The following is a 27,234-nucleotide window of genomic DNA, read 5'->3' as shown; positions in this document are numbered from 1 at the left end:
TTAAAAGTAATAAAGTAAAACAGCACTCAATCATTAAAATGTGATGGATTATCTTTGATTCCCTAATATTCACTAAAGTATTGGTCACTACAGTGATGATTTTGCTAATATTTTATGTTGAACTCTCTTTTTTGGCCCATATGGTAACCCATTTTTAGTTGCTCCCTCCATCTGGCTCTTCCATGTGGCAGGAGTAAAGTTCATGTATGTGGCTGAATGGCAAAATGCATTAGCATTATGTGAAAACAGAGCGACTACATGAATACCCTCATGACGGACAAATCCCAATTTGCATGGGCTCCTCTGATTGAATGCATGGTGAAAATAAAAGCTTTGTTTCTGAACTGATTTACACGAGCCAGAGGAGCGAATAATGGACATTCAATTCCTATAGATTCCTGCCAACAGCCCCCTCTTTCCCCCTATCACCATTCATATCAGCTAGACAGACCCCCCGAAAAAGAATGAACATATGAAATGGCATTTTGTATCTACAATAAGTACACTTTTCCTCAATGATATTTAATGAGAAGCCACAAATAAGGATGCAACGATTAGAATTTGGTTGTGCGATTATAGTTTGAGGAATAATCAAGGTTTCACGATTATAATGCATTCATTAATTTCAAAACACTGCTAGTATAGAAAAATCGCATAAAAACTTGTTATATTTTAAAGTGTTGGTTATTGCTGCTCAGTAACCAAATAATATGACACAAAATAATAATAAAAAAAAACAATAATCTGTTTCTCTTTGGACTTAAAAATAAATTAAAAAACGTTTTTAGCATTTAAACATAAGTAATAAGTTTACACTGAAAATAAATGTCAATAAATAAAATTTAAACAAATTAATTTAAAATAAATAAAAATTAATTGATTTTAAATAAATAAAATAAAAATAATTATAATAAATAAATGAATAAAATTTTAATAAATTAATATAAATCTTAATAAATTAAAATAAATAAATTAAATGTAAATAAAAAATAAATAAATGAAAATATATAAATAAAAATTGTAAATAAATGAATTTAAAATAAATGAATAAATACATTTAAAATATTTTTTAATAAATTAAAATAAATAAATAAAATAAATAAATAAATAAAATTATAAATAAACAAATTAGTAGTATTTGTTTAATGTAAATCCAAGTTACATAATAGCTAAGTATTTCCCTTTTACAGTGAATTATTCAAAGGCTGCTGAAACTTTTGATCAACTATATAACAAAATTGTTTGGAATTTTTGCATTTTTTTCTCAGTGTAGGGTGCTCGCGGCATTCTTCTTTTTAAGCTTGCATGTGCAAAAGACGCGATATGTCACAGGCCCTTATTTAATAGCCTCAGTTAATAGTGAAATTGGTTAATCGTTGCATCCATAATCACAAACAAGATTAGAGCTGCTTGGTTTGTATGGTGATTCTAGTGCATAGATTTAAACCCACAGGAGGTGCAGTATGATTTCTAGATGCAAGCTATTATCGTTCATGTAATGATTTTCCATGCTTGCAAAATAAGTAGAAAAACAGAGCAAATTTGGAGTCATTAAGCATTACTTTGTGTTTGATTTATCTCTGCCCGGAGCTTCCATTGACTGCCTGCGATGTGCCTTGTCTGTCTGCTCCCAGAAAGCCTTTCTGCTGTTTGTGCCCTATTATCTGATTTATTGAGTTAATGTTTGTTCCATTAACCAAACCGTATCCATTGCCAATTGAACTTTTTGAACGCCTCTGTACTGATTTAGAGTCGGGATTACGTTGGCTTTTTTTTTGTACCTGCATGCACAATGATCATCTTTATTCATCCTTTGCTTTCGCAACCGTGTTAGTAAAGCTCCACCATGTCTAAGCAATTTACATCGCCATTACTGGTCAGCGCACGCATCCGTATTACTCATATTCCATATTTCTATATATCTTGCAGTCAGTTTAATCACTTGGAGCAAGATGGAGTCCCTGCTGTTTCCAAAGCTGTTAAAGAAAACAAGTTTGACCTTCTCTGTAATAAAGTTAGCTCGCCTTTCTTCTCTCCAAATGTGTTTTTGTTGTAATTGTGCAGTAAAATCAGGAAAAAGTGTTAAGAAATACTCAACGCGCCACTCAAAATTAAGCTATTCGGCAGTCGACGTCTGGAAAACAAAAAGACTGATCATTTTTCTTGACAGCTGAAATGTACAATTCTTGGAAGCTGAATGAAAAGGACTGAATGATTACTCAGGGATAGAAAAAGATGACGTGCCAGATTAAGCGGCGTCAGTAGTAGCTCCTGCTGTTTGAAAGGTAAGAAATAGAAGTCATTGTATCAGATGTAAACCCTGTTAAGGTCAGTAAAAATGTCAAAACTTTCAGAAATGTGAGATTGCATGGCTTGGATAATCAGTTTAAATCTCCTGTGTTTGCACTGAAGGTAACCCAGATTGAAAAATGTTTTTATTAATAATTGACAGTCTTGAGATGAGGCTACATGGGGCATAGAAACACAAATGGGTCAACCTCACTTACAGAGAGAATCGGATATTCTTGATCACAATTATCACATGTGAACTCAAGTCAGAGATATAAATGAGTCCTGATTCAGACATCGTTTAGAATTTTTTTTCCCAGTCTCAGCCTAATGTTTATTAACAATAATGGTCTGATTGTAGACTGCTGCTTATCCAGCAAGCAAAACTTGCTGGATAAGTTGGTGGTTCATCCCGCTGTGGGACCCCGGATTAATAAAGGGACTAAGCTGACAAGAAAATGAATGAATGAATGAATGAATGAATGTACCTGTATTGTATCAATTCAATCTATGGGACCATTAGGAAAATTCTCCATTTAGTTTACTAGTAGGATTGATTTGATTTTCCTGAATTTACAGGAATACTTTACATGAAGCAATTTTCCATAAAGATTAATTGAGTAATACCCAGCCGGCACACACCATCATAAGACGTTGATATTAGGTTAGATTTAGGTCGTGATATCAAGCGACCAAAATTCAATGTCTAGCCAGTGTCTAAGGACAATGTTATTTTGATATCCAATAATGACGTCAAATGACGTTGATATTTGGTTGATTTTAGGTTGTGTTGTAGAGTGACCAAAATTCAACATTGAGCCAACATCTTGTACCAATGTCTTATTGACGTCAAATACTGACATTTATACGTCAAGTATGGCAACCAAAACCCAGCGTTTGATAGACATCATAGCGGTAACATCCACATAACGTCAAGCTCTAACATCATAAGACATTGATATTTGGTTGATTTTAGTCTGTTCAACGTTGAACACTGATGTCAGTCTGATGCTGGCTTTTGACGTCAACCGGATTTTCACTTTCACCCAAAATGCAATGTCCCACGACATTGGGGTACAACATTGATCTGACGTCATGTTGATGTCCTGTGCCTGCTGGGGCAATAAGTTGAATTATTGTGAACAAATGGGTTCAACAAAAGCAATCGATTAACAATCTTTGAGCTCACAAAAGACGGGACGTCTTTAAAATAAGCTTTTCTATAGTATTTAATAATAATAATAATAATAATAATAATAATAATTATAATATGTCACATTAATGAGTAGTTTAATAATGAAGTGAATAAAGGGTTTCACCTTCTCAGTGTTTCTATTCGAAAAAAGTTTTATGCAACCTCTATGGTGTTTTCCACTTACAGTGAAATTTAGTAGAGCCGCATTATAGCGAAACTGCGTCAAAACGAGCCCTGTGGGGATGATGTGAAATTATCACATTGAAAATCACACTGCGAACGCAAGTATGACTAACAGCCCTTGTTTAAACTGTGACTGCTTCTCGCTTTGCTTCTTTTTTAAGCTGGAAATGTTCATCTGAGAATGTCTGCCTCTGCAGGAAACAGTGCCCTAAGAAACTTAAGTTCTACTTTATGTTCTTCCAGAGTTTAAGGCACTTTAAGGTACCACAGGCAAGCCTACTTCTATGTTTTCTAATGGAGAGGAAAATGCATGAGCACACAGTATGCCATCTTGGATAAAAACGCCTCGAAATTTAGCCTGCCTCTGCAAAAAGTGCTCAACGCCCGCTCTTATTTTCTCCCCCTGACAGCCTGGCATTTGGGCGGCCTAGTAACGGCTCTATAACTGTATCTGTTCTCACTGCCGCTGCTTTCTGCTGATGGGAACAGAGAGGTCAGAGTGACTGAGATAGAAATCAAGAGCACTCAGAATGAGGTCATAAGGCATGAATTGAAGAGAAGGATGCACCACCTTTCCATTCTGCTGGAGATAAAGTGTGCTGGTGGATCACTGGTTCTCACATTCTCAAACCAAACTCAAGAGCTGCACTTCAAGGTTATCACTCCATTCGGTCAAGCCAATTGACTTTACCTTGATATCAGAGCATCGAGGAGGTCGAGATTATCTGTTATTACCTGAGGCATATTGTGTTTCAGTTAAACGAGGCCCGATTTCTGTTCTGTATTACTGAAATAGAATAGTTAGTAATGAATTAATCCTTGTGTTTGCAATAACTCACTTGTTTTCATTTATTATTTCTGGCACAGTGTAATTGTTTTCCTTTTTTAATTCGATTAGGTCACAAATCATTTTATTCAATTCAATTCAGCTTTATTTGTATAGCGCTTTTACAATGTAGATTGTGTCAAAGCAGCTTCACATAAATGGTCATAGTAACTGGAACAGTGTGGTTCAGTAACTGGAACAGTGTGGTTCAGGTTTTAGTGTTTAAGTTCAGTTCAGTTCAGTTTAGCTCAGTTCAGTGTGATTTAATCATTACTGAGAGTTCAAACACTGAAGAGCCAATTCATCGATGCGTAGCTCTACCAATCCTGAACCATGCGAGGCAGTGGCGACAGCGGAGAGGGAAAAAAAACTTCACCTGATGGGAGTGAAGAAAAAATAAATAAAAAATAGTTTGCGATTGTTCATATACTTCAACTACCATAATTATCTTCATGTTTAGCTATTTTCAAAATCTCAGAAGATGTTTTATAGTATAATATACATAATTGTTTTGAAGAAGTCGCATATGTTCACCAAGGCTGCATTTACCTAACCAAAAATGCAGTAAAAGTAACATGAAATAATATTTTAATATTTCATATTTTAATTACAAATAAATGTAACTGTTGGCCAAATGACATGTGATGCACTATGCATTAATAACATGTAGCCTATTATCTGGTGTCATTTTTTTTTTGTTTTGTTATTTTGTCATCTTTGAACTCCGTTCAATTCAATTCAATTCAATTCAGCTTTATTTGTATAGCGCTTTTACAATGTAGATTGTGTCAAAGCAGCTTCACATAAATGGTCATAGTAACTGGAACAGTGTGGTTCAGGTTTTAGTGTTTAAGTTCAGTTCAGTTCAGTTTAGCTCAGTTCAGTGTGATTTAATCATTACTGAGAGTTCAAACACTGAAGAGCCAATTCATCGATGCGTAGCTCTACCAATCCTGAACCATGCGAGGCAGTGGCGACAGCGGAGAGGGAAAAAAAACTTTGGTGTTTATGGAATTTTTAATATAAGTATAGTAGGTGTACTCATAGTTTTTGTACTATAATATGGTACTTTCTATAAGAAGGCAAACTGTAAAGCACCCAAACCCTGACATCTCTGCTGAATTTCAATGTAAATGTGGTCAAGACGATGTGGTGACCTTTAAATCGAGCATCAGAATGTGATGGAAGAGTGAATTTTAATGTGACATGGTTGCTGGTGACAGACAGACAGTCTTGTCTGAGTATTTCAGAGGCTGATCTGCAGGGATTTTCACACACAACCTTCTCTGGGGTTTAAAGAGAATAGGCCAAAAAAAGAATAAATAACCAGAGAGTGGCAGTTTTGTGGGTGAAAATGCCTTGTTGATGCTAGAGGTCAGATGAGAATTGGCAGACTGCTTTGAGGTGATAGAAAGGAAACTCAAACAGCCATTTAATACGGCCGAGGTCTGCAGAAAAGCGTCTCTACATGGCTACAACAGCAGAACAGAAGAAAAGCACACTGGTTATAGTCATGTCAGATAAAAACAGCAAACTAGAGCTACAATTCACACTTGGTTACAAAAATAAGAGAATACAAGATTGGATAAAGGTTCACGTCATGTCCTAGTAACACAACATGAGACACAACATGATTCCAGAGACAAGCAATTTGTCTGTCTGCACCAAATTTGACGCGACATGACAGAAACATTTAAATACCAGCCACTGCACACCCAATTAAATAGTAAGGGTTTTTAATCTAATTAACATTTATTAACTATTAACATTAATTAGCTCTTAAACACTATTAATAGACCACTGAGTGACGGATGTTGTTGGTTTGCACCAGGGGCATCGCTAGACCTTTACTGGGGTACGTGTGCTAGTCCAAAGACATTCGCTGTAGGTGAATTAAGTAGGCTAAATTGTCCGTTGTGTATGTGTGTGAATGAGTTTGTATGGATGTTTCCCAGTGAAAAACTCGCTGAGTAAAACGTATGCTGGATAAGTTGGCGGTTCATTCCGCTGTGGCGACCCCAGAATTATAAAGGGACTAAGCCGAAAATAAAATAAATGAATGAATGTTTTTCTTTTCTGCTTTTCCAATGGTCCCAGGGTCATTTTTTACAGGATTGTTAAAGAATTTACATGATAAATCACCCAAAATTGATAATCCCACTATCATTCTCTACTTGTTTGACCTGTTTGAGTTTCTTTCTTCTGTTGAACACAGAGGAAGATATACTGAAGAATGTTGCGCTAAAAACAGCCATTGATTTCCAGAGTATTTTTTGTTTATATGGATATTGATGTCTGCTTTTCCAGCATTCTTCAGAATATCTTGTTTATAATAGAATATCTTCCAAAGAAATTCATAAGATTACAGCCACTTGAGTGTGAGCAAAGTCTCTTTAAGGCAAGCCATTTCACTCTGCGGCAATCTTTGCTTCTCAGGCAGTATGCTTGGACGTTCTGTTTGAATGGGGAAACATCAAATTTTCCAAAACTACGATTACATTACATATTTGGAGTCACCAATAAAATTAAACTACAACTGTCTCATAACTTTCATTTCTAAATGTTCAAATCAAACAATCGCTCGAATCTGCATTTCTTCTAGATGCCCAAGCTAATGCAATTGCGCAAAGAACAAGATCACAACACCAACCTCATTTATGGCCATTCTACACATTATCATCCTCTGGATAATGATTGTCTGATTGTGCTGCTTTTCTGAAGTACTTCACAAATTGGTCTTGAAGATGAATCTCCTCCAGAAATGACAGTGACTCTTTGTTTACAAGTTTGTGGGTGTTTTTAGTAGTTGCTGCTGTCATGTGATGTGCATTTGACTGTCACGTTAGCGAGATCAAAACAGGAACAAAAACGGGAGTAAAATCCAAGTGCAGCTTAATATAGTATTGTGCAGAGAAAGTGACAAAAATACAAAAATACAAAGTGCAAAGTAACAAACAAAACAAACAAACCAACCAGGAACTCAAACAGATAAATCTCGAACTAGACTTTAACAAGAATAACAAGATGCAGACTGGAATCAGGAACAAACATACCAAAAAAAGACGAACGACGAACTAACAAACATAGGTGGAATGGTTGAATATATAGTCCAGGTAATCAACGGGGAAACAGAGACAGCTGTGATTGCAATCAGTGTACATGAAAGACTGGGTGTATGCACGAAGGAATGTGTGGATATGTAGTTATTTCGCCACTGTAGTTCGCAGGGAGTTGCAGGCGAACTACAGTGGCATCTGGTGTTTATACATTTGACATGATGGACTGTAAACGCGTTCATTTCATACACATTACAAAACCAAAAAACGTTTGTTTTTAAGTGTAGTGGGTTAATTTAAAGTAGAGATTTCAAGCTTTATGTGTATATTTTTCTTTTGTCTGTGAAGCAAGTATGTGCTGAGATTCCAGTGTGTTTGTTGACCACAAAAACTGTCGTGAAAGCACAGGTCTAGTCAAAGCTTTTATCTCGGAGAAACTCCATTCTGTAGCGATCGATGATTGGCCCCTGTATCAGCAGGCAATGTTTCATTCGTCATATTGACCATTACAGATTTCCCCATTCAAAACTACACAAGTGACATGTCTTGTGTATTTTACAGTCTTTGGTGAGAGTAAATGGTGAGTAAATGTTCATTTCTTGAGTGAACTATTCCTTTAAGGCAGTTTTGAAGGCAAACAGTTGTGCAATGCAATACTAGCAAGCTGTACCTAAAATGTGTAAATGTAAATGTTTATTTATACCAGTAGATTCATTGTTTGCAAGTCATTTATAGATTTAAATGAGCACGTTTCTCATTTTTCTTGATCCTACAACCCGTTCGATTCTCACAGGCAGACATTTTATGTGAAAAACTGAAGACGGAGTTTCATAATTGAATCCTGTATTACATTCTTTACAGCTTTACCGTAAAAAATAATGTACAAATCCAATTTGCAGTTGTGTATGATTGAAAGTCGTGCTGCTCAGATAGATGGCGGCTACAGAAGCTCCATTTAAAGTTCCTCTAAGGCAATAAAGATTAAAGATCCATCATCAGCATAGTGGCTCTGCTTCATTCTGTATGTCCCTCATAAAGCAAAACGGGACACCCGGGCTATGAAAAAGGGCCATTAAACATTTAAGAGCTGATGTTTGCTTCTAGGTGGCGCAGTGGTTAGCACTGTCGCCTTACATTAAGACGGATGCTGGTTCGAGTCCTGACTGGGCCTGTTAGCATTTCTGTGTGGAGTTTGCAGGTTCTCCCTGTGTTCGTGTGTGTTTCCTCCGGGTGATCCGGTTTTCCCTACAGTCTAAAAACATGCACTATAGGCGAATTGGGTCAACAAAATTGGCCGTAGTGTATGAGTGTGTGTGTGTGGGAATATGAGAATGTATGGGTGCTTCCAGTTCTGGAAGGCCATCCTGTAACGAATATGGCAGCTTACCATTCATCTGCCCACCAGAGGGAGCTCTTTCCCGAATATTGACTGGTTACTTCCTCGGTGGTACTTCCTGGTAGCCAACATATATGAGCACACTGCTTATGTCTAGTGGTGGGCAAAGCGAGGCTTCGTGAAACACTGAAACAGTCGAAGCAAATGTGTTGAAGCTTCGAAACGTTTCGAAACCCCACTCTACAGTGACATCTAATGGTCATTTTTTTTGTATTGCACTGAAACAGCTTCAGCAAAGAACAGTTGAACAAATTAAGGGATTAAACCCCACTTTATATGCTTGATCCTTCAAGGAACATAGTACAGTGGTTAAGGTGTTAGACTTCCATGCGGGTATAGTAGGTATCGAAGCTAGGCTGTCACAGTTGTTTTGAAATGCTTTAATACTAGTTGGTAATGCTTTGCTCTTGTATCGTTTTGTTTCAACATTGGTCTGATATCTGAATAAACAATTTGTGAATAAATATATCTTGTTTTTGTCTTAAAACAGGGTTGTGGCTAGATCAAAAACGGTGGCCTGAAGTTATCAAGAATTATTTATATTATTCATTAAATTTCCCATTTATTGTATTTTATTGATGTCTACCCAAACCCTAAACCCAACCATACTGTAAAAATATTTATTATTGTTTTACAGTGTTACAAAAATGATGCTAAATTGATGGCGTAACTGCAGCTGTATCCTATTTAGGCTACACAAAACAGAAACATGATTAAAATACATAAAACCATGATTTCAAAGTATTTGTACAAGTCGGGATTCGAACCCAAAACATCATGCAAAGCATTGGATGAATTTGCATACACACAGTCCTCTAGGCCATATGAGACAGAGGTTACTTCATGACCTTGGCAGCCAAATGAGGATTCGCCAGGTCTCGAAACGCTTCTAAGCTGATCGATGCTTTGAATCGCTTTAGTCACGTAATAAGGTGTTTCGAAAAACTTGCGCTTCGGGATGTCGACACTGTGTCGAAACATCAGTTTCACGTCAGCCATCCCTACTTATGTCTGTTCTTTGCGAAGTATTGCCAGTTTCACTGCCTTACCAAGCGGTTTCCTACTGTTGTTTCTGCCATTGCGTTATGACCTTTTTGCCTGCCCTTTTGACTACTGTTTTTGGATTTTGGACTCTGCCTTGTTTGCTTTTTCGGACTGCCTCTTTGTTTGCTTGTCTTTGCCTGGTTCATGATTATGATTCTGCCTTTGTTTGATTCAAGTTGTTTGTTTAATAAACCTCCAGCTTTTGGATTCATTCCGCCTCCATGTCTTCACCTACGGCTCCCTCACACATCCGCTGTGTAAAACATAGACTGGAATAGTTGGCAGTTCATTGCACTGTGGCGACCCCTGATAAATAAGGGACTAAGCTGAAGGAAAATGAATGAATGAATTAATGTTTGCCTTTATTCTCCTGTAGCTTCACTGTCTTCTCGCACCTGGCCGGTGTTTGATCGTCTGCTGCTGGGTTTGTGTCAGGAGCAGCTGGAGCGCATGTGGCATTTGGCTGGCTCTGATCTCCACGGCCAAGATGGATTAAGTGCTAATGCACCTCGTCACAACAGAGGGCTCGATTTGGAGAAGATAAATATATATACACACACACAGGAATCTAGAGGTGCATGCTTTCCTTCAGTGAAATCACACAGCTGCTGTTTGGAGGTTAAATGGTGTGGAAGCACAGACATGGCAGAGTCTCTGCGATGATGGAGGTTTCAGGAAAATAATAAAAAAAAGTCAGAATACACTGAAGACATCAATTGTCCCAGTTGAACAGGGTATTTGTGCAGTACGCATATGGAATATAAAGATCCATCTTCTGTCCCGAAGGAAAGCCAAGGACAAGGTCTTGAGGTCCTCTTAAAGATGTTGATGTGTGTCTTCACATGCCATTGAGTTGTGTTGCTCTGACAGGGTGTGAATTGCCTGCAAACACTGCAGGTGGAAAACTGTGCAGGCTAGAGAGTGATGGTACTATTTTTGGTTTCAAAGACACACTAAAATGGAATTTTTCTTTTATGTACACAGTAGCTGGGTTTTCATCCTAACGCAAACAAATAAAAAGTATTAGGTGGCTGAGTGGTGATGGCGATGGGCTGCTCATCTATTGTGCTCTCCATGAGTGGGTTTGAATCCCATTCTCATCATTCCATTTATGTCATTTCCATTTTTGGTGTTTCTGTGCAGTGTTTTGTTAAAAAACCTCTGCAGGCTCATGCAGAAGGATTTTAAGAGTATAGGAACTAAAATCTTAACCCGTGAAATAAAGCAAATTATTACTAATAACTTGTATTTAGGGTTTACAATCCAAATCCAATTAGATCCACGTGTTTGGTAAACAAAGCAAGTCTTTCATGTAATATATGGTCTACTGAAAGACTAAAATATTACTTTAAAAACTGTACTGTAAATAAATTATATCTATAAACAGTTGAATGGTTATATATAAAACTCATTCATTCATTCAATCATTATCTTTTGGCTTTGTCCCTTTATTAATCTGGGGTTGCCACAGTGGATTGAACCGCCAACTTATCCAGCATATGTTTTACACAGCGGATGCCCTTCCAACAGCAACCCATCACTGGGAAACACCCATACAAACTCATTCACACACATACACTACAGCCAATTTAGCTTACCCAATTCTATAAAAGACCCATTTTAGGCAAATAAAAAATCTGCAGATTTCTACCCATGCAAATTCCATGTGGGTCTACCAATAGGGCAGTCATGGCCTAATGGTTTTGGAGTTGGACTTGTAATCCAAAGGTTGCAGATTTGATTCCTGGTGGGAGGAGTGAAATGAACCACACTCTCTCCATCTTCAATGAGCAAGACATCTAAACCCTTCCAAGGCCACTTCTCCAGGTCTGCGCTCACATTGTGGGCTTGTGTCACTCATAATGTGTGTGCGTGTGCACCAATTTTGAGAATGGGTAAAACCACACATGAAAATACTCATTTCCATCACGTTGTTAGAGCGGCTGACTGTGGTATTGTTAACTTAGTAAGCAACAGTAATCAAGGTAAGCATAATGGAGAGAGCTGATTGGTTGTGTTGGTCCAATTATTCGCACTAACCAATTTCTCGCACAAGTCCAAAACCACCTCAAGTGAATGTAAAAACTTGTTTTTTTTAATAAAAAAATGACTGAAATAAATTCTGTGCAAAAAATGCTTCAAAATGCAGTTAAACAGAGGGTGATGGAAAGCCAGCTGCTATGGAATTTATTTAATCATTTATTTAATAAATGTTACACTTATTCTTTTTGTTCATTTACACTTTTCATTTACATTATGAGACCTTTGTCTTTGCATTGACAATATGTTATTAATCTTGTTTTGCAATTAAAATGCAGTAATGCAACATTTAAACTTCTTTAAACTGTCTGTGTAAATCATAGGTCTCAAATTCAATTCCTGGAGGGCCGCAGCTCTGCACAGATTTGTTCCAAACCTAATCAAACATTGCTGATCCAAATAATCGAGGTGTTCAAAAGAGTCATGAACACCTTGATTAGTTGAATCAGCTGTGTTTGATTAGGGTTGGAACAAAACTGTGCAGAGCTGCGGCCCACCAGGATTTGAGTTTGAGACCTAGAGTATGGTGTAAATGTATCTAAATGCCACATTTCTTGATGCTGATTTCGTTTGATTTGCAACAGAACTCAAGATTCTTATTAAACAGAAATTCTTACTAAAATTAATAATTTGTAGAAAATATTGCTTTTTATACAGTATATATGCAAAAAAAAAAAAAGCCTTGTAAATTCTAGCATGTAATAGTCAGCTGTTTTTACACATTGGCAGTTTGGAGGTCTCAAGGCATCCTTAAATTATGCCTAAAGGAATTTGGCAAACGTTACATTTGTTTATTATACATTTTTTTCTATATTCAAGAATTTAATTATACCCTAGATGCAATGACAGACAAGAACTCCTTCAGAAAATATAAAAAAAAAAATACAATTAAATTCTGTTAGTTAATGTATGTAATACAATAGTTGTGCATAATTTATTAATCATAGTTTAACCTTTAATAATGCATTATTACAATTCTAAATTGTGCTTTACAACATTAGTTAATAACATAACTAACATTAACAAAGATGAATAAATACTGTAACAAATGTTTTGTTCATTGTGTCTTAGGGTGTATTCACACTAGGCGATTCATACCGTGGATGCCCAGGCATGTTTGACCCCCGTTTCCCGGTTCATTTGTCAAGTGTGAGTGCTCTGAATTTGCCCAGGAGTGGTTCATTTGGAAGAGCTGTGCCCGGGCACAGTTCGGTCGGCTTTGGCGCAGTACGCTTGTAGTGTGAATGCAAAGCACGCCTGAGCGTGAAACTGAAGACGCGATGTGACTTTTAAGAGACTGACTCATATGGATTTATTAATCATTCTTACTTTTCAATGAACACAAACTCTCATCGTTTATTAAAGATACAAATCCCTCGCTGCACGACAGCTGCATCTTCAGCAAACCTCCTAATACGTGCAGCACGAGGACTTGCATGAAGATTTATATTTATCCATGGTGGATCTGTTCAGCGAAATATTTGACTTTCATCACATCCCAGATGACTTAAAATGATACAAAACAATAGAACTGAAGCAATCTCCATTGTACAGAGCGAGAGCATTTCTCTTCTGTTAAACTGAACAGTCACTTCATCAATATCGGAAGCATGCTCGGGCTCTGAAGGCAAAAAATGCAATGTGAGTGCAGGCTGGGGGGATAGGGGACAATCGCACCTGGGCACAGTTCAAGACAACCGTGCCTAGTGTAAGTACACCCTTATTGTTAGTAAATACATTAAACCAAAATCTGTATATAATGCAGTACAGTAAGTTTTACTTGAAGTTGGCTCGAAATCTAAATCGTTTCTCTCATTTCTGGACCATTTCAATTAGATTAGACATCATGATATAAGAACAAAGGACAGTCTTAACTTCTGTTTCATGCCGACTTTAAAGTAGTTATGAATACAAAGAAGCTGATGAAATAAGATTTTACATTTGACATATTTTACGCCATCTGGAACTATAAAATGCAATGTCCCAACAATAGTGGCTGATGAGCTGACATGTAACTGAGCTAAATGCAATTAAAGACTGCAGAAAGCCCATACCCGTACCTGTGTCTCCACTTGATTTCTATCCTCACTGCATTGATGACTGCAGCCCTGAGGCTCGAATCTAGGAAGAGCACACGTACATGGCTTTAAGTGCTCTCTGAATTATGGATACCCCTCAGAGTGCATTTTCCTGTCCTCTTCTTTCATATCACCGCAGTCCATTTGGGCTCTATATAAATATGACACCTATTAAAGCCGGCTAATGGCTTGTTGCTGTATAAGGGGACAGAATTAGACGAGTTAATGAATCCGAATGTAGTGCCTATCACCTGCTTGCGTTTCAGCTGTACTTAAGAACCTATATTTCTCAGTTTTTTCAACCTGATGCATGAAGCGGAAGGTCGGATTTTTAGGCTCTCTGGCTCGATATTAGTGAGAAAAAAATTGCTGGTCTAATGGCACATCCACGAAACAGGCTTGAATTTTGCATGCCGTTGGACTCCCTGATATCATGACAGGATTTCAGGAGAACATTAAACGTTCTGAGACTGAGGTGCTCCGTCTTGGTTGACTGTAATGGCTTACAATTCACTTATTCTGTATTTTTGTAAATGGGAGAGGATATTGATGCGGACTACACTTGTCTTCTTTACAAATCCATCTTGTTTATGGAGAAGGAGATTTTCTGTAGGAACTGTCCCAAGGGAAGGCAGTGAGAAGCTCAGAGATACCTTGTTCTGATGGGAGTTTTCATTATATTGGATGGATTGTGTCATTTGATATTTCAGGATGAGAAACCGTAACTGCGGTACAGTGAAACTGGGAGTTAGATGAAGTGGTGTGCTTTAGTTATTCTTGGTATATATTAGGGATGTAACGGTTTCAGAATGTCACGGTACGGTAATACCTCGGTATGAATGGCACGGTACAGTATTTATTGAATCCTTTACAGGAAAAACAAAACTAATGAAAATACTGATGAAAAAACTAATGAAAAAAGTGTCAATGACATACAAATTAGCCATCTATCTGTAAGCTTTAAAACAGGAACTTCAATTTTAATAACAAAAAATTATTAAACCATGTAAAAAAAATAAAGTTTCAATTTAGTATTGTTGAAAACTCAACACATTAAACATTTATTAACTCACTCACTTAGATAGAGATGGGTTTTAAGGACAATTATCATATAACTATAATCTGGTAAAAGCTGGTATCTCTGGGCATTTACAATGTCCCCTGCAACAGAAAAAAAAAACCCTCTCATTTGGGACTGAGGTTTCTGGGACAGTGATATGACTTGGCACAGGTCGACAGCAGTGGGTAACGTTGTGCATTGTCTTTCCCCCACTTGAGAGGACAAGCCATGAGTGAGATTTTCCCCACAATCCAAAGACATGCGCTATAGGTGAATTGGATAAACTAAATTTGCAGTAGAGTATGTGTGTGTGTGTGGGTGTTTCCCAGTGTTGGGTTGCAGCTGGAAGGGCATCGGCTGCGTAAAACATATGCTGCATAAGTTGGCGGTTCATTCCGCTGTGGGTCCACTGATTAATAAACTAAGCTGAAAAAAAAGAGTGATTTATTATTTCTTAAATAATTTCTATAAAATTTCACTTTAAATATTTTTAAACAAATGTTTTTAGTTTTCTTAAGGAATATTTTTTTCGATTATCAATATATAGAAAAATGTTTGGTAATTACTCACATAACCTATTATTATTAATATCTGTAAAAAGAAAGACACTGCAGAAAGCGGAAACTGCCAGCAATCTGTAGTAGGCAGGACAAGTCAAAAATAAAGTCTAATGTTCCTCATATGAAAGATTTCCAAGCAGTAACCCTCAATCAGAATGAAGTATTCCAGAGATTATGTAAAAATAATTGCTTAATCACATATCAGTCCTCACTAAGCCATCTTATGTGGAGCTCTAAGAAAGATGTCGCAGAGGGTTTGAGTTTTGCAGTCACTAAAGGATTAAAAGTGCTCTTTTAAAACAAACATCATTAATATTTCTGACAGCTTTTTAAGGGGAAGAAAGAAGTGCTATCTTAGACCATTCATTATAAATTATGTCCGGTTTTGGTCTCTAATTCAACATTCAATTCCTAATTCCCGATCTTACTTCCCAAGTAACATTTAAGACTTCAGTCTGGTGGTTCATCCTTCGGGAAAAACCAGCCTTTGGCAAACATGATGAGCTTTATTGAGGAAAAGCTTTAATTCATCCTTAACGAGGAACATTAATTACCTCAGCTAATGACCAGAACTTAGTGTATATGGAGTAGGACTGCATGACATTACTGTCTTTTTTTCCAAATACATTGGCTTGTGAAAAACTATGATTACAACCTGATTTATTGAATTCGCCTAAAAGCATAAAAACAAACCCCCTTGGAAAACTTAAAAACATTTACATCGTTTTTTTCAAAGTAATATTTTTACTTTAAACCAGTAGTCTTCATGACATGTAACCATGAAATATTACTGCTATTCAGTTTTTATGTATTTCTAATGTGAGTTTGAGCACTATCTTGGCATTTATATCCATACTGAAAGGTCTGGCAGATACTGTAGTTTACCTAATTATTAAAAATCAAATAACTAGCAATAGCACAGACTAACATTATATGTATTTATTATAGTTTAGTCCAAAGTACAACTTTACTTGGATTTAGATTTTAAGTCAAAATCAAACCAAAGTATCAACCAAAGTAATTCAGTTGATTTATTGTCTATAAAAACAATATTTTACCAATAAGTCATTGGCTGCGTCCGAAACCGCCTACCACTCAGTAAATACTGCATTTGAATTTAAGCATACTACTCAGCCGTTGGAAAAGTATGTTCTATACAGTGTAAATGGGAAAAGTATGAATGGACCTACACGACCTACCTACGTCAGTTGCTTCGCTTTACTCCCATTCATGAATTCTCTCGCGGGGCATCATGGGATAGCGCAGCGTGCATGGGATGCGCACTCCAGAATCTCGTCGGAAGTAGTAAGTCATCCGGGTCCTTCTCGTATACGGATTTTCGAATTCTATGAATTCGGACATACTACTCGGCTCACATACTGATTTTAGTGTACTATATAGTAAGGAAGTATGCGGTTTCATACGCAGCCAATATCTTTTTTTTTTCTAAGAGCGGAATGTTTCATTTTCAGCGGCACGGTAGCTCAGTGGTTAGCACTGTTGCCTCACACCAAGAAGGTCATTTTCCTGTGGTGAGACCTGATAAATAAGGGATTAAGCTGAAGGAAAATGAATGAATGTTTAATTTTCAACCAACTCTAATATATTTTGAGGATAATTAATACATTTAGCTGTAGCAAATTACAGTAGATTTTTTGGTTAGTCCAAAGCAAGATTATACTTACATCTAAGATTAAAGAGTTCTATATTAAACAATATTTTTATTAAAAATTTGTGTGAATATATTTTGTGTGAATATATTTTGTGTGAATGTATTAATTTTTAGATTAAATACAATTTTATATTTTGAACCAAAGTTAAATTTTTAATTGAGAAAAAAAAAACTCCAATATTTTTAAGATGTTCAAAGTGTATTTTTCAAAATCTACTGGGTAAATTATCGATCGATAGTGTTGAGTCTTGCAATAACTATTTCTTACAATATAACTAACTTTAAAAAAAAAACATTATTTGATAAGCAAATAAAAAAATATTGTTTTATGTAATGATCATACTAAAATAAACAAATAATAATATTAGAAAAACATTTCAATTTAAAAAAACAGTAAATAACTTAAAACCTCGATGAGTATTCTGATTCTTATTGGCTGCTGCAACACAATCTCACGGCAATTCGTAACTTTTTGATGTAGTGGCTAATTCGTATGAATTTGCAATATCTAATTCATATAATTTAGTACGATTTGCTCATCCCCCAATGATGGTTGGGTTTAGGGGTGGGGTTTGGTGCCACACCTCCTTTTTAAGATCTTTTCAATTTCGTACTGAACTCTCCACTAAACTGAAAAAACTTAAAATACTTATGTTTTCTCGTGAAATCAGGCTGGCTGTTGACATTTTCCTCTCTTGTCCCCAGCATTAGTGTTTATTTTCAACTCTAGGTTAAACTTAACCTTACTATCTAGAAATAAAGATAGTAAATGCCCCATTGCATTGGCCAGATTTGGATAAAAAACCTATTGACCTTATTATCCACGTTCGAGCTGGCGCAGCTATTGGAATCTTTTTAGCTCAAGACTTTATTTAATATGTATTCTATTATTAATTAATTATTTATTCATTATTTCTAGTCATTTCTCCCATAGGCAGCTAAATTATATGTAGTAAAACAATCGCAAAAACGATTGCACGTCCACATTTAGGAATATAGTCAATACATGCAACACATAAACGCTCATCAATTCAAGAGTTCACACTTAGATATGCTTGATGCTATTAAAGCCTCGAGAGCTCCCCCTGGTAAAGGTAGGAAAAGGACAAGATGTGGTGGAAGGGAAGAAGATGAGGTAGTAGGATGAGATCGGTCTATTTATTAGTGATTTATCCGATTGGATTATTGCTGATTATGGATGTGAGGCAAGCCGCAATCAATCATATTGTGTGCTCCTCTAGAAATTAGTTTGTAAAACTTCACTTAAAATTAATTGAATATATTGCACTTTTATGCTATATGGATGCTGCATTTACTATTATCGCGATGGTGATAACTTTTTGATATATTGTGCAGCCCTAATATAGAGTTAAATCCAAACCTTGGATTCTATTCTCAGCCACCGCATTGTTTTTTTTTTAATCTTGGCTGAGCTCCATCCAAAGACACGCAACGCATTTAATAAGTGAGCAACCTCCTGGACTCTGGGAAACAGCGATTAGACGGTTAAGCAAGGCTGATTTCTCTCTGTGCTACTGACCGCAGCCATCTGGCACACAGTGCAGAGCCGTTGCGCTCTATCTCTTCATCGCTCCTCTTGTCAACCTCTTTCATTTGCCAGCTAGATGGTATTTAACATAGGAGACGTGGCCATAATTCATTTTCAGGGTGTTTTATCATTAGTTATTGAGTTCTGCAATTTGTGTTGTCAATAGATCATATCTATGCAGTTGAAAATTATTTGAAAATTATTCACTTTTAAATATATTTCCCAAGTATTGCGTAACTGTACATAATATTTTACTAGTTATTTTGCCAGATATTAGTATTCAGCTTAAAGGGCAGTTAAAAAGCTTAGCTAGGTTATTATGTTTACCAGGCAAGTTTGGATAATTAGGAAAGTTATTCAACATAGGCTCATTCTGAAAACGCATCCTTATATACATTTCTCGAGATCGTGAATTGTGTAGCCAGAAGTATGTATGGCTGCATTTCGTCTTTAAAGCTAACGCTACGGGGCGGTATGACGAAGTTCCTTTTCTCGCTCACTAGCTGACTGCTTACCTCCGTATGGACGGCTTTCCCGGTTTTACCAGTTAATCCACTGTTTCGCAGTGTATGTCAGAGGACTTGAGATGCAAGTAGAAGAAGAGTTGACTAAAATGACGGGGTTTGAGTCAGAACGGTTTCAGTAAGGAAGCTGAAACAAAAAAATAAAATAAAATAAATAAGTAAATAACAGGGTGATAATGTGGTAAAATCTGAAAAACGTGGTAAAAATAAGCAAGGGCTTTTCTTTTTCTGCATTGGTTTTCAAAACTGCCGTTGGGTTTAGGGAAGGGGGTGAGCAGGTCAATTGATGCTATTAACACTATTGGTTGGGTTTGGGTAAGGAGGAGGGTGGGTCAGTCGGTTGGTCGGTCAGACAGTCAACAGGGACCTCTGGTCGATTTATGCAAGAACAGCAGGCACAAATGTCACTCGCAAGAAATATGTGAGATCTCAAAAAGCGTACACAGCGGCCTCTAGCGGATTCGCGAAAACAAAAACTTTTTTTTTAAAAAGTAGCTCCTGGGACATATTTAGCGCTCTCCAGAAATATATATAGGGGTACGTTGTCAGAATGAGCCTTGAAGTTATTGGATAAAAATGGTTTGTACTATAGACAGTGGATCCCAAAGTGGCGGTCCAGACCCCCTGGGGGTTCATGGGACAGTGACAATGGGTCACTTGGTGATTTCCAAAAGTCAAATCAATTTAATTAAACTACTGAAATTATCATAGTTTATCCATAACCCACAGAAGGTAAAAACCATTGTTAATAGTTAAATAAAAAAAATAAAAACATGCAAATGAAAAGCCATCAGCCTTTCAATTTTTTTCATTTCATTTCATTAAGATTAACAACACAACACTAGCATCAGATGCAGCAGATTGATTTACAGCACCAGGTTAAACTTTCTGACACCTTTACGGCAATCAAAAGCATTAAAAATGAAAACAGGCCAACACTGAAAATGATCTCTAAGTGGCGGTCTCCAAAATCAAACCAAGAGTAGACTTGTGCTGAAAACATTGTGTCCACCAGTCTCTTTAGGGCAGGATCATATTAAATTAAACAAATGAATAAATGACTATAAAAATTATATGGTTGTTAGACTGTTACAAATTTTTGTGTTGTCAATATGCTTGTGTTTATATAGGCCTATTGTTCTGTGTGCAACGTTTGTATATTTATAACCACCTCCGAGGAATTTGGGGGTCGCGAGTCACTGGCATTGTTATTTTGAGGGTCGCGGGCTGAAAAGTTTGGGAAGCCCTGCTATAGACAATAGAAACAAATATTTTTGAAGGGGGCTAATAATATTTAAAACTGTGTTTATTCCAGCCTAAATAAACTTAGTAGTTAATTTTGAAATTTACTGATACATAGTAATCTGAATTTGAAATTGTTAGTAATATTTATTGACCATGTACTAACAATATTATTAACTGAAGCTGCGGTAACACTTTAATTTGATGGTCCATTTGAGTATTAGTAGACTGTCTGCTTAATATGAACATACATTTAACTGACTATAAGAAACTTTGCAAGTACATGTCAACTTACATCATACCAACCCCAACCCTAACCCCAACCTAACAGTCTACTTATAATCTAATGAGAATTAGTTGACATGTAGATGCAATGTAACAAATGCACCATCAAATTTCAAATACATCCAAAGTAGTATTTTCCCAAGTGTTACTGTGTATATTATAACTGTTTCGTTCTGTAGTGTTTTTATTGAGCGACACATTGTTCGTCTTTACCTCACTTGGGATTTCATTGACCTCTGTTGTTTTAGTATCGAACTGTTTTCTGCAGTGGGACTAACATTAGGTTTTTACAATCCTAGTGGGCTATTTGGTCACACACACTGTTACATAAACACAGCACACGAGTCCCTGGTGGAGCGTGCGTTTCTCAGTAAATGAGGGAAAGACACTGGTCCAGATTTACTGAACTGGACAAATCAGCACAATCCTATGAAAGCGGGAATGAGAGTGGAAAATTCTGTGAGTGAAATATCACTGAAAATGTGGAAATGTAAGAGAACAGATACAGGAGCTCTTTTAGAAAACAACACCGTGTAGACAAATTAGGTCAGGAACAAGCAGAATGATGAAAATCAGGTGCAGGTAATCTGTTACCAACATAGGAGCAAAATAGGTTAAGGCATGCTTTTTTGGGGCATTAAATAATGACAAAAAATATCAAACTGACAACAGTAAAATATAGTAAATCTTGTTGCACCATTCATTTAAATACACTTCTCTCATAAAGTTCATACAACAATTACAACAACAACAACAACAACAAAATAGTTAGCAAACTTTCTTTTGCCAAAAGTGTCCAAAAAATCTACACAATAAAAGCTATTTTCTTTGGACTGTGCACTGAAAAAAATGATTCATTGGATTTACTAAAACAAATTAAGGCAAGTGGTTGCAAACAATTTATATGGGCTGAATGTAAACTAATTAAAGTTAGTAATGTTCAACTTAATTCATTTGTTATTAAATTCATTCCAAAAAAATAGTTTGCAACCACTAATCTTAAAAAATGTAGTCAATCCAATGCATTTTTTTCAGTGTATGTCTGCCAAAAATGAAAACTTATTCAACCTCAGGACATCCAAAAACATTTTTTTTTGTGGTCAATGTACAGTTGAAGTCAGATTAAATAGCCCCCCTTAGATTTTTATAAAATATTTCCCAAATGCTGTTTAACAGAGCAAGGAAATGTTCACAGTATGTCTGATAATATTTTTTCTTCTAGGAAAAGTCTTATTTGTTTCATTTCAACTAGAATAAAAGCAGTTTTTAATTTTTAAACACCATTTTAAGGACAAAATTATTAGCCCGTTTGCTATTTTTTTTTTGCCTAGTTAACCGAATTAACCTAGTTAAACCTTTGAATGTCACTTTAAGCTGTATAGGTGTATTGAAAAATGTCTACAAAAATATTATTTACTGTCATCATGACAAAGATCAAATAAATCATTAATATAGATGAGTTATTAAAACTATTATGTTTAGAAATGTGTTGAGAAAATCTTCTCTCCGTTAAACAGAAATTGGGGGGAAAAATAAACAGGGGGGCTAATAATTCAACTGTGTTTACAGAATTTAATTGCAGATTTAGTTACATATATAATAATACAAATAAAAGTACCATGTACCGTACAAGATTAAATATAATATATACAAGATTTTTTTCACCTGCATTACTGCTTTTAAAGCCATTTCACATGCTCAATTGATTGCCCAAAAATCAGTTGCATGAGAAACGATGTTCCTATTTGTTCTTAAAATAAAGGTCTGTTTTTTAGGGTTGGAATCCACCAACTTGGAAAGAAAAACAGTCATATTTGAGCCAGAAATCTTCTCCGAATGTGATATGTGTTGTGACAGAACATTGTAAGAAGCCTGAGGCTGTACATACACTCCGCAAGCCAATAAATCAGCGCTTCAGCTACATGCACACCAGCGCAGCCTGTGGAGACGGGGCTGCTGTTAATCTGAGCTATTGTCAACAGAGCGCAGTTCAGGAGCTATTCCTGGTGTAGGTCTATCTGTCTGTCAGAGAAATACCCCACTGCGATCTAAAGACCGGCATTGAGAGCAAACAATGTGAAACACAGTCACACACGTCTCATCTTTAATGAGCTGTTTGCTCTTATTTATGGCATTTCGTGTTGATAAACTGTTGGCATGGGTTATGTTGGTATATACTGGCGGATTTCTTGACCTACAACTTCATATAAAATGTTACATGGCACTTGGGGCAAATCAAAATGAGTTTTGACATTCCAGCGCTGTAGGTTAAGTATATCATAGTCTAAAATTAACGCTCGCCAAGAGCCAAATGAGACGATAAACTGATTTTGGCAAGTAACTAAAAACTGAATTACTCAACAGCAGCTGGTAATGTTATAAGGAACTGCAGCATAATGTATGGGTTAAGTCATATCTGTTAAAAATGAAGGTTTAGCCTCATTATTATTAGTATGTACACAGTCAAATAGGAACTGTCTACTGAAGTGGTTATTTGACGATTAGAAAACATTCTATATATATATGTCTCTTTAAGCTGGATAGAAGTGTCTCATTTTGGTCTATATAAAATAAAAATTTCAGGTGATGTTATTGCAAAAATTTCTTTTAACATGTAAAATATTCCTTCTATTGCATTGTCGCATGTGGTTAAGACATGGTTTAGGCTTGATTTAGTCATGAACGCTTGCTCTTGTTGCATTAATCTTGCAACCTGCATTTGCATGGGGTCATCAGAGGAGGGGCTGTGTGACAAAGTATTTTGATTTTGGACTGCAATACTTAGCTCAACCACTGGATGTCAATCTTACATACTGCAGCTTTAAAGGGGACCTAAAGGGGAGATGTAAAATATGTCTCAGATGTTGCTAGAGTGGGGGTGGTGTGGTAGCACTGTCGCCTCACAGCAAGAAGGTCGCTGGTTCGAGCCTGTATATCATTATTTCGTTATCAGCGGGATACGAGATCATTTAAATCATGAGATTTTGCCTTATTGCTCAGCCCTATTTCATTAGCATAAAAAATGCTTTTAGCCAGCGGTCATTTTATTATAAACACCTAAGTTTAAATAGTCTGTTTGTTTTTGTGTTCACAGATAAAGTCAGGATTTGAGAGCATGGGTTGGCAAGAGACCCTATGGCTTTTGACATCATTTATCCTGGTGAGTGGATTGAATTTATTTTGTTGTTCAGTACAACGCACATTCACGCAATGCACTAATTGTGAAATCGCTCCAAAATACATAATTATCTTGAGAATCTGACATTTAGCTTCATGCAACTTTTTGTTGGCCACTAAAGTTTTGTTGTGTTTTGTAAACTGCCATTAGATGATTTCTCTCCCACCCCAAAACTGTCCAGTAGAAAAAGAAAATCCATTACCCGCTAATTGCTCTAGTTTGGTAATTACAAGCAGAGGTGACCTGAAAACCCACAGAACTTTTGAGGCATGAAATGGTGGCTCCACAGAGCTCCATCAATACTGAGGAGCTGGCACTGTGTCACAATGATGAAATGTGAGCATATGAAGCATTTTACATGTACTACAATAACATACAGCGTTCAATAAAGGGATAATTCGTACAAAACTGAAAATGTACCATTCATTTACTCAGCCCCAGGCCATCCAAGATACAACATGAAAGAAGATTTTTCAACATACGCTCATTCTGAAAACGTAGCCCTGTATACATTTTTGAAGATCACAAACTATGTAGCCAGAAATACATACTGTATGGTAGCATTTCGTTTTTAACTGTGCTTTCACACCTGCCTCATTTAGTTCGGTTGAATCACACTAGAGTTCGTTTTCCCTCTTGGTGCGGTTGGTTTGGGCAGGTGAGAATGCATCAATCGTACTCGAGTGTGCACCAAAATCGGACCAAAAAAAGAAGAGGGGGTCTCGGTACGCTTTCAAATGAACCCTGGAGCGGTTCGTTTGTGGTGAGAATATAAACTAAAACAGACCCAACCGCAAAAAGTGCTGCGCCTTTTGGACTAATCCAGCTGCCGTAAGCCGATGCGCTGTGCATTATGGGATGTGGAGGAAAATGCCATTTCTTTTTGCTTACCAGCTGGCTGCTTATCTTTGTATACACAGCTTTCCCACTGTTACCAGTTTTCCCAGTTAGCTCACCATGTATTGCAGGGAACTTGAGACACAGAGAGGAGCTGACCACAACAACAGGGTTTGAGTCTAGCAAAGAACAGGGGCCTGTTCTTCGTACCTCATGATCATGATTTCAAGGATTGATAGATCTGTCCTTCACAACACAGTGATCTCAGATCAGTTCATCCAGACATTTTAATCTGATTCACGAACTTGTTTGAAGAAACAAATTAGACAGAGATCAGTTATCAAGATTAAGAGATCCAGGATCCGCCAAATCACCTTAGCTCATTTAAGCAAGGTACGAAGAACGAACCCCAGGTAAGACAAAAACAGAAGCCAAAAAAAAAAAGAAAAAAATTAACAAGTAAATATCAGGGTGAGAATGTGGTAAAATCTGAACATGTGGTTAAAATCGTGCAAGGGCTGTTCGTTTTCTGGATTGCTTTTCAAAACTTTTGGGTGGGTTTATGGAAGTGGGTGGGCGCTGGTCAATCTGTGCTTTTTAAAACATTATTGGTTTGGTTTAGAGAAGGAGGAGACTGGGTCAGTCTGTCAGTCACTCAGTCAGCGGCCTTTGGTGTATTTACGAAAGACGGGCAGTCACGGATGACACTCTAAAAAAGCGTACACAGTGGCCTCTGGTACAGGAAAACTACAAAAAATATGCACCTCCTAGGACAGGGGTGTCCAAACTACGGCCACAATCAGTTTTGTGGCGGCCCGCGAGGCTTTTTATGAATATTAATAGAATCTGGCCCACCATACAAAAATGAATGTAATTCAATAAATAACCACCGGGTGTCGCTATTACATGCCTTTAATTAGGCTGCAGTTCCTGTTATGAAGTAAAACGAACCGAACAAACTGAAAGAAACATAATTCATAATCACGTTTTGGCGAGCCATGGCACAAACAAGAAAAAGGAAAATCAACAGTGAGTGCAGGAAATTTCAGTCACGATGGGGCAAAGAATATTTCTTCACAGAGGTCAGTGGAATATGTGTCTGTTTAATTTGCCAGGAATCAGTTGCAGTAATGAAGGAATATAATATTAAAATACATTATAAAATAAAACATCAGGCCTTCAGCTTTTACACTGGTGCCGAACGAGATCAAAAAGTAAATCAAATAGCAGCTGGCTTTTCAGCTCAACAACAGCAGGTTTTTTCGTGCTAATAAAGTGCAAGAAAATTCTATGCTGGCTAGTTATGATGTAGCCCAGCTAATCGCACAGCACAGAAAACCCTTCACTGAAGGAGAAGTTATAAAGGATGAGTGTTGCAAGTGTAATCGCCCAGAGAAGATTCAAGATTTTAAAAACGAAAGTCTTTCTAGAAACACAGTTGGACGATGAATTAAAATAACAAATTATAATAATTCCATAACACACACACACACACATACATACATACATACATACATATATATATATATATATATATATATATATATATATATATATATATGCGCGTGTCTGTGTAATGTATGTAATATATGGCCCGGGGCAACTTTGGACACCCCTATCCTAGGACATATTTGCCGCTCTCCAGAAATGTATATAATCAGGGCTTAATTTGTGTCGAACTCTGAAATCTGACCCGGCACCTCATTTTACCGATCACCCTCCTCAACCACCATCCTCCTCCGTCCGCTGTTCACTTTCACTTTCTAATGTGTCTCCACTCCGCCGCTCAACCCGCCCACCCACTCTTTACACTTTCCTGCGTGACACCTCTACATCCTCGGGTAACATGCCGGATCCGTTACCTTGATCTGTTCCAGGACCTTGCTATTCACAAATTAAGCACTGTACATAACAATACCTTTTCAGAATGAGCCTGGATTGGAAAATGTTAGCGGTTTTAAAACCTTTACATTTCCAAACTGCTGTAAACCTTAAAATCGGTTATCGTCCAATGCCTAGTATTGACCAGACTCAGCCCTGCTTAGCTTCAGTGGGCAACCATGTGAGAGCTTGCTGTCGAATAAAATTAACAGTAGTTTTTCAATTTTAGATGAACTATCCCTTTAAGCCCTGTATTTATTTTTGACCTTGAAGCTACTTTCCCATGACAGAGCATTAGCGGAATAATAATGAGCTTGCAGAGTAGTGCGTCACATTTAA

General features: G+C 36.8%; 1 protein-coding gene across 1 annotated transcript in view; it reads left to right on the top strand.

The window, feature by feature from the left end:
* calcr (calcitonin receptor) overlaps positions 1-27,234 on the top strand; it is a 119,212-nt gene that overhangs the window by 17,220 nt on the left and 74,758 nt on the right. The window contains exon 2 of the mRNA XM_073931903.1: positions 24,094-24,159. Coding sequence (XP_073788004.1) covers positions 24,115-24,159 — 45 coding nt within the window. The 5' untranslated portion in view covers positions 24,094-24,114. The remainder of the gene's footprint in view (positions 1-24,093; positions 24,160-27,234) is intronic.

The sequence above is a fragment of the Danio rerio genome, chromosome 19, assembly GCF_049306965.1.
Source record: "Danio rerio strain Tuebingen ecotype United States chromosome 19, GRCz12tu, whole genome shotgun sequence".
NCBI classification, from domain to species: domain Eukaryota; kingdom Metazoa; phylum Chordata; class Actinopteri; order Cypriniformes; family Danionidae; genus Danio; species Danio rerio.
This window is presented reverse-complemented; position numbering and strand designations above follow the sequence as displayed.